The 10,000-nt window shown below is 40.0% G+C and overlaps 1 protein-coding gene across 1 annotated transcript in view; it reads right to left on the bottom strand.

The window, feature by feature from the left end:
- The window catches only part of LOC143276489 (alpha-glucosidase-like), a 59,815-nt gene that overhangs the window by 36,422 nt on the left and 13,393 nt on the right, over window positions 1-10,000 (bottom strand). The window contains exon 4 of the mRNA XM_076581006.1: window positions 9,829-10,000. This exon is cut by the window's right edge and continues 69 nt beyond it. Within this exon, the coding sequence (XP_076437121.1) occupies window positions 9,829-10,000 (172 nt within the window). The remainder of the gene's footprint in view (window positions 1-9,828) is intronic.

Here is a 10,000-nt window from a genome sequence, read left to right on the forward strand (position 1 = left end):
AAAAATATTTCATGTGCATAGGTTATCTTAGATCTTACAAGGGCCACGGCAAGATGAATCAATGTTTTTTTATCCATTCCCCAGGGTAAAATGGGTATGCTAGATGGGTTACCATCAGAATTAAACAACATCATACATGTTGTTTCAGTCGACAAAGCTAGACTATTTTCAAACATATAGTTACCAATGTTATCAAGATCAGACTGATACAAACGACGTATGTAATTCTGTGCTCTTTGTGGGGTTGACTTTTTTAGACTGACACCCATCCATATACATATATCATCAGCATACTGTACTAAAACTACACTATTTGACAATGCCTTTGGTAGATCCTGAATAAGAATATTAAAGAGAATAGAGGATATAACTGAGCCCTGTGGAATTCCCATGTCAAGTTTATGTGGCAAAGAATAATGTGTTCCCACCCTTGCTTGAAAAATTCTATTAGATAAAAAGCTTTTTATATACCCATAGAGATTATCAGATATTCCAACTGATTTCAGTTTGAATAACAGACGTTTGTACCAAACCTGATCGTAGGCTTTTTTTACGTCAAAAAACGTTGCTAGGACACTTTTTCTGCGGGCAACCTGATGTTTTATTGAGTTGTAATCTCTACTAGGTGTTCGACCGTTGATCTTCCTTTTCTAAATCCAGCCTGGTTCACTGGAATGATATTGTATTTTTCGCAGTAAGTTATAATTCTAAACAGGACTATTTTTTCCATCAATTTACTGACATGCGAGGTCAAAGCAATATGCCTCTAGCTTTTTTTTTTTCATTTTTTTTTTCATTACGTTTAGGTTTTCCTGCTTTTAAAACCGGTACAACTTTTAATGTTTTCCATATCTGTGGTACAGTTCCAGATGTCCAACATTTCTGATATATTTTGTGTAGGAAAACGATACAATTTTTGGGGATGTGTTTTAGCATCACATTCGATAGTGCATCGATGCCAACTGAACTTTTTTTTTATTGCTAAGGGAAGCTATAGCGGTTTGTAACTCCTCATATGTAATTGGAGAATTAAACCACAAGTCATTTTGTGGAATGGGATCATGTATAAAGCACTATGTTCTTCTCTGTCTCTGTGTGTTTTACACGTAGGTGATAAGCTTCGTATTTGCTATTTTTCGCAAACATTTCAACAAAGATTTCTGCCTTTTCCTGATCTGATAGAAACTTGTTTTGTGACTCATTTGATATCGGGCAACTTGTTAACTTTATTCCATTTTTCATTTCTTTCATTTTTGTCCAAACTTTATTAAAGTCTTTATGATCTGAAATTTCTTGTGAACAAAATGATGACCAATGATCTTTTTTTTAGCTTGGGCTACAGTCATATTACTCTGAGTGTTTGCTTTCTTCATTTCTTTGTGGTTTGGGGATTCACTGTCCGCGAGGTAGTTCTTTAATGTGTCTTTCTTGTAATTAACTGCCTTTTCACATGCATCATACCACCAGACGCCTGACTTCACAGCCTTTACTTTTGGGATCGACATATCAGCTGCTGATAACACAGCTTCTGTAAAATTTGAATACATTACATCTACACTCTCATTCTCTAGTTTTTCAAAATCGTGAGAGGTAAGAATGTTTTGAAATAAATCCCAATTTGCATTTTTATATTTATATTTTGGAATTATGTCGACGTTATTATCAGGCTGGTTATCATCATCAGCTATTGTAATGATGATAGGCGCATGGTCGCTACCCAATGTGTCTATGTGTTTCCCAGGTACATGATGGGACTAGCTCCGGGGATATCAGTGTCAGGTTAATTGCTGTTGGTCTGTGTTTAGAGACGTCAGGAATTCTAGTAACACTACCATCATTCATAAGATAAAAGGGGCTGTCAGTGATGTTTTCCATTAACCGATTGCTTGTCACAGTTTTACAGTCCTTTTTCCCAGAATGGAGCGTGAGCATTGAAATCACCCGCTATTACCCATTTACCAGGCTGTTGTTCTTGTAATGTTCTAAGCCACTCAGTATTTCGATCATTTGGACCTTTCGGAAGATAAACGGAAAGTACGTAAAGAATTAGCTTGTTGCTAAATTTTGCTGTAGCTGCACAAGAGTGTATGTCAAAGTTTGCAATAGATTTTGAAACAGGAGACTCACATGGATTATACTGTAATTCCCTAAGTATATAAATAGCAGGACTTATCTTCTTGCCCTCGTTCCCAGTTTCATAAACTGGTGGAAAATAGTAATTTGGAAGTTTGGGAAGCTTACATGCACTGATATTAAGTGACCGCAGAATCAAAACGTCACACTTACTTGATGCTAGAAAATGTGTGTGTGTTTATGTGTGTACCCGTTTTTGTAAAGCTATTTAGAGATTAGGCGCTATATAAATTAAAATTATTATCATTATTATTAGTAGTAGTTGTTGTAGTAGTAGTAGTGTCATTATACGTGTGAATGTGTGTATAATGATGTGTTTATGATATATGTATGTATGTATGTGTATACATAAAATTATATAATTATATCTATCTGTCTATTCATCTCTCTCTCTCTCCCTATATATATATATATATATATATATATATGTGTGTGTGTGTGTGTGTGTGTGTGTGTGTGTGTGTTCTTGTTGTTGTTATTTGTTTTGTTTGTTTGTTTGTTTTTTTTTGATTGTTTTTGGGTTTGTTTGGGGTTTTTTGTTTTGTTTTTTTTTTTTGTTGTTGTTTGTTGTTGTTGTTGTTTTAGTTTGTTTGTTTTTGTTTTTGTTTTTATTTTTATTTTTGTTTAATTTAATTTTTTTCTTCCCTGTTATGTATCTCTACTAACACCATGTTTTCATGCTTTCATTTTATTTAGTATTGTGTAGTGTAGACCCTATTCAGGGCGGGGACTGTATGTAAAAAAGCACACCAGTGCTTATCACACACACACACACACACACACACACACACACACACACACACACACACACACACACACACACACACACACATGCTTGCAGTACAGTGCTAGCAGTCACAACTCGGGTCAACTTTCCTTCATCTCCACCCTTCTCTTTGCACACGTCACACAGACAGACCTGACGTGACTGAACGAAGACATGTGAAGAGGAGGGGGGCGGGGGGTGGAAAAGAAGGGGGAGGGGGATGGGGGGGGAGTGGAGAGAGATAGGGTGGGAAGGAGGCAGAGGGAGGGTTATAGGAGAATGAAGGGGGGCGTGTGGGGTGAGGGTGTGTGTGTGTGTGTGGGTGTGGGTGGGGGGGGGGGGGGGGTCCAATCTTTGTTTGCACAACCTTTGACCCAGAACCGTCGCCCCTTTCAAGAGAATCACGCGTGTTAATATGCGAGGTCATGCATTGACATTGTACACATGTGTCTGGAGTGTGTGTGTGTCACTGTCCGTGGTGTGTTAGTAACAAGTGCTCTCTCTCTCTCTCTCTCTCTCTCTCTCTCTCTCTCTCTCTCTCTCTCTCTCTCTGTGTGTGTGTGTGTGTGTGTGTGTGTGTGTGTGTGTGTGTGTGTGTGTGCCTTGAATTTTTGCCGGCTGAACGACAATCAGTGAAAACCAAAACATCCCCTTCGACTTTTTATCAGCTTCTCTGATTCAGTTGAGATTTGCCAGCGCGCGAGTTCAGATTATCGCCGCGTTCCTATTATTGATAAGTTCATCCAGATTGTACCCCTCCGACCCCCCCCCCCCCCCCGCCCCCTGCAGGACCCCCACCCCCCGGAGCCCCCGACCGCACCAGACCCTGCCCCCTGTGTTGTGTTGTGTTGTGTTCTGTTGTAATGTATGGTGTTGTATTGTGTTGTGTTGTGTTCTGTTGTAATGTATGGTGTTGTATTGTATTGTGTTGTGTTCTGTTGTAATGTATGGTGTTGTATTGCATTGTATTGTGTTGTGTCGTGTTGTATTGTGTTGTGTTGTAATGTATTGCATTGTATTGTGTTGTGTCGTGTTGTATTGTGTTGTAATGTATGGTGTTGTATTGTGTTGTGTTGTGTTGTAATGTATGGTGTTGTATTGCATTGTATTGTGTTGTGTTGTGTTGTAATGTATGGTGTTGTATTGCATTGTATTGTGTTGTGTTGTGTTGTAATGTATGGTGTTGTATTGCATTATATTGTGTTGTGTCGTGTTGTATTGTATTGCATTGTGTTTATTATTATTATTACTACTACTTTTTTATATTATAATTATTAGTTATTTATTTATTTATTTATCTATTACGCTCATAGTTGACTTCATCAAGTTTTAGCGCCTTATACATATTATTAGTAGTGGTAGTAGTTATTTTTTTAATGTATTTATCTATTATTTATTCACCCCTTTTTTTCTTCTTTTTTTTCTCAAGGCTTGACTAAGCGCATTGGGTTACGCTTCTGGTCAGGCATCTGCTTGGCAGATGTGGTGTAGCGTATATGGATTTGTCCGAACGCAGTGACGCCTCCTTGAGCTACTGAAACTGAAACTGCATAGTGTTGTGTTGTGTTGTGTCGTGTTGTATTGCGTTGTATTGTATGGTGTTGTGTTGTGTTGTATTGTATTGTATTGTATTGCATTGTGTTGTGTTCTGTCGTGTTGTATTGCGTTGTGTTGTATTGTATTATATTGTGTCGTGTTGTGCTCTGTTGTAATGTATGCTGTTGTATTGCATTGTATTGTGTTGTGTCGCGTTGTATTGTGTTGTATTGTATTGTGTTGTGTTGTATTGTATGGTGTTGTGTTGTATTGTATGGTGTTGTATTGTGTTGTGCCGTGTTGCGTCGTGTTGTATTGTTTTGTATTGTATTGTATTACCTTTTTGTCACAACAAATGTTAGTGTGAATGTCGGAATGCTCAGTCTCCCCGAGGAGAGCGCATCGCCACTGCGCAGCGCCACATTTTTTCTCTCTCTTCTTTTCTCTGTCTGTCGGCAAGTGTACCTGATGTGTTATCAAAGTGGAGTTTTCATCAGAAATCACCAGGGACAACCCTTTTATTGCCGTGTTCAGTTGCTTGCTTGGATTTTGTTGTTGTTGCTGCTGTTGGTTTTTTGTTGTTGTAGTTGTTGTTTTGTGAGTGTGTGTGTGTGTGTGTGTGTGTGTGTGTGTGTGTGTGTGTGTGTGTGTGTGTGTGTGTGTGTTGTTTACGCGCACCAAGTGTTTGTCGTCTCATTCGAATGACAAAGGTACCCTGCGGTTTCCTTAAAAAAAAGAAAGTTTTTGTTTTTGTACTTGTTACAATACGGTACGCTTTAAACCAAAGAGTTCTCTCTCTCTCTCTCTCTCTCTCTCTCTCTCCTCTCTCTCTTACACACACACACACACACACACACACACACACACACACACACACACACACACACACACACACGAGTTTAAGAAGAATTAGCTTAAAAAAATATGTCAAGTTACTGGTCATTAAACACCCACATTAGCGCTTCCTTAAAATTCACTTGTATTTACATCTTACAAATGAATGTATCGTCAAAACAAAACAACTGTTCAGTGGCTACTTTTCATACAAAAAAATGTATTAATCAGCACCAGAATAGATCACGTTTGGAAAAAGAATCAGTTCAACTGAAGTGTAGAATAGGATCAGAGCACGCTGCATCCAAGAAGTTGGAAAGTGAATAAGTAAAATTCTGGATACAGTACTCTAACAGTTCAGTTTCAGTTTCAGTTTCAGTTTCAGTAGCTCAAGGAGGCGTCACCGCGTTCGGACAAATCCATATACGCTACACCACATCTGCCAAGCAGATGCTGACCAGCAGCGTAACCCAACGCGCTTAGTCAGGCCTTGAGAAAAAACAGAAACAAAAAACAAAAAAAAACAAAAAAACGGTGAATAAATAATAGATAAATACATTTTTTTAAACTACTACTACTAATAATAATATGTATAAGGCGCAAAAACTTGATGAAGTCAATTATAAGCGTACATAAATAAATGAATAAAAAAAAGAAAAAAAATAAATGATAATTTAAATAAAAACAACAGTCTAACAGTTCATCTCAGCTAGATTGTAACAAAAGCACTGTGAGAAAGTATAAAACTGAACCATATTCTAAAAAATTTAAAACAAAAATTAAAAAAAAACAAACCAAACATCAGATTTAAAACACAGGCAGGCAGTAACTTTGTGCTCACTAACTCTGTGCTACCTGTAAGAGATTAGAAAATGAAATTCGTCGTTTAGACAACTGTGTGGTGAAATTCAATATTTCAGAAACAAATTCTTAAAAAGACATGTGCCGTCCAAAATGTCAGGGCTAGCGCGGCTATCCTCGCGCATTGTGTCTCATAAACTTTCAGGTTTTTGTGGCAATAAAGTGTACAATTCTATTCTATTCTATTCTATTCTGTCCCCCCACACCCCGCCAGCCCCCCCCCCCCTCCCCTCCCACCCCACACACCTTTTATTGACTTGGGTGTGGGTGTGGGTGTGTATGTGTTTTTTTGTTGTTGTTTTTTTTAACATTGTTAAGGTTCAGTTGAAATTGAATCTGATTCCGACCAGTTCTGATTCAAACATAAATATTTTATTACATACATATGCATAAGCGCGCACACACAAATACACACCTGTCTATACGCATATATTAAAAAATGAATGCCTACCTATGGGGAGGGGGGTATCGTTTACAAGAGCACCGGTTACCCAGATCGCATTAATTCCCACGGGCGGAGGGGGAGGGGCGGGGGACGGAGGGCGGGGGGGGGGGGGGGGGGGTTGTGTCGCTGAGTTCACACAGCTGCAGTCTCTCATCACCCTTCTCACCCCCCCCCCCCAACCCACACACACACCTTTTACTGACTTGGGTGTGGGTATGGGTGTGTATGTGGTTTTGTTTTTTTTAACGTTGTTAAGGTTCAGTTGAAATTGAATCTGATTCGAACCAGTTCTGATTCAAACATAAATGTTTTATTACATACATATGCATAAGCGCCCACACACAAATACACACCTGTCTATACGCATATGTTAAAAAAATGAATGCCTACCTATGGGGAGGGGGGTATCGTTTACAAGAGCACCGGTTACCCAGGTCGCATTATTCCACGGCCGGGGAGGGGGGGGGGGACGAGGGGCGGGGCGGGGGGGGGGGGGGGTCTGTGTCGCTGAGTTCACACAGCTGCAGTCTCTCATCACCCTTCTCATTTCGGTACGCCCCCACCCCCTCCAAAACCCATACCCAGCTCCACTCCACACACACACACACAGCTGCAGTCTCTCATCACCCTTCTCACTTCGGTACGCCCCCACCCCCTCCAAAACCCACCATACCCAGCTCCACTGCACACACATTGCCTGCATTCATTCACACACACACACACACACTCACAAACACACACTGTAATATAGTGAATACAGTGAAGTACGTTGACATATTACACTACACTACACTACTCTACACTACACTACACTACGTCATACTGACTTCACGGACTACATTACACAAAACTGCACTGCACTACTCTACACTACACTACTCTACACTACACTACACTATACTACATACACTACACTACACTGACTACACTGCGCTATACCATACTATACTACACTACACTACATACACTACACTGACTACATTACGCTATACCACACTATACTACACTACACTATACTACATACACTACACTGACTACACTGCGCTATACCACACTCTACTGCACTACACTATACTATACTACATACACTACACTGCACTACACTGACTACACTGCGCTATACCACACTCTACTGCACTACACTATACTATACTACATACACTACACTACACTGACTACACTACGCTATACCACACTACACTACACTACGCTATACCACACTACACTACACTACACTACACTACGCTATACCACGCTATACTTCACTACACTACACTACGCTATACCACGCTATACTTCACTACACTACACTACACTACGCTATACCACACTACACTACACTACACTACGCTATACCACGCTATACTTCACTACACTACACTACGCTATACCACACCATACTATACAACACTACTCTATACTAAATACACTACACTACGCTACGCTACACTGACTACACTACGCTATACCACACTACACTACATACACTACACTACGCTATACCACACCATACTACACTACAATACATACACTACACTACACTACACCGCACCATTCCAAACAATACAAGAAGACACCACCAACGCCACCACGCCTACATGTGCCTCCACCCAGAAAGAAAGAAAGAAAGAAAAAACAGAAAAGAGAGAAAGAAGAAAACAAGCAAAACAGAAAATGAAATGAAGAAGAAGAAGAAGGACAAGAAGAAGACGAACAAGAAGAACAAGAAGAACAAGAAGAAGAAGGAGAACAAGAAGAAGAAGGAGAACAAGAAGAAGAAGAACAAGAACAAGAAGGACAAGAAGAAGACGAACAAGAAGAAGAAGGACAAGAACAAGAAGAACAAGAAGGACAAGAAGAAGAAGAACAAGAAGGACAAGAAGAAGAAGGAGAACAAGAACAAGAAGGACAAGAAGAAGACGAACAAGAAGAACAAGAAGAAGAAGGACAAGGACAAGAAGAAGGACAAGAAGAAGGACAAGAAGAAGAAGAAGGACAAGAAGAAGAAGGACAAGGACAAGAAGAAGGACAAGAAGAAGGACAAGAAGAAGAAGAAGGACAAGAAGAAGAAGGACAAGAAGAAGAAGAAGGACAAGAAGAAGAAGAAGAACAAGGACAAGAAGAACAAGAAGAAGAAGGACAAGAACATGAAGAACAAGGACAAGAAGGACAAGAAGAAGGACAACAACAAGAACAAGAAGGACAAGAAGAAGAAGAAAAAGAACAAGAAGAACAAGAACAAGAACAAGAAGAACAAGAACAAGAAGAACAAGAAGAACAAGAAGGACAAGAAGAAGAAGAAGAAGAAACGATATCTCACCTGAACCCAACAGTTGAGTCTTTGTGTCTGCAAGAAGTGTGCACCAGAATGGAGGATGGTAAATATGATTCAAATTACGACGGACGCTGGTGACTACCGACGACGACGACGACGACAACGATAGCAATGGCAGCAACAACAACATCACCACCACCAACAACATCACCAACAACAACAACATCACCACCACCAACAACAATAATACCAAATATAACAGTACTCTAAAACGACTTATAGAAAAACAACAACAACAACAACAAATACCCACATCAAGAACTGGATCAACAACAACAAGGACGATGAGAACAATGTTAACATCGACAGCAACATCAACAACCGCATCAACATCAACATCAACATTAACAACGACAACGAAATGGACACAATAACATAAATAACAACTACGACTACGACGATATTACCACCAACAACAACGCCAACATCGGTAGCAACAAAAACATGAACAACAACGACACCAATACTAACAACAGAAACAACGACAACAACAACAATGATAATAATATAATAACAACAACAACAACAACAACAACAAAAACAACAGTATGTACACAATAACAAACACATCAACAGCAACACCAATATCAACAACACGAACAACAAACAACAACCACACCACAATACCACCATACCACCACCACTACCACCACAAACACCACCACAACCATCATCACAAACACCACTATCAACACCACCACCACAAACACCACTATCAACAACAACAACAAAAACAACAAACAAGAACACTAACAAGGATGAGCAATGACAACACTAAAATGGACATCGTCAACACTACCAGTACCACAAACACTATCACCACCACCAACAAAAACAACAAACAAGAACACTAACAAGGATGAGCAATGACAACACTAAAATGGACATCGTCAGCACTGCCAGCACCAACCCCCTCACCTGAAGCCTACACTGGAGTCTTTCCGTCTTCCTGAAGGCAGTACAGGACTGCTGGAACTCACTGGACCAGACGTTGTCGCAGCAGCAGCAGCAGCGACAGCAGCAGCTGTGGTCGGCACTGTCGCCGTCGTCGTCGTCGTCGTCGGCGTTGTTGTGGACCCCGCTGACGGCC

This window comes from Babylonia areolata, chromosome 32 (genome assembly GCF_041734735.1).
Source record: "Babylonia areolata isolate BAREFJ2019XMU chromosome 32, ASM4173473v1, whole genome shotgun sequence".
Classification (NCBI taxonomy): domain Eukaryota; kingdom Metazoa; phylum Mollusca; class Gastropoda; order Neogastropoda; family Buccinidae; genus Babylonia; species Babylonia areolata.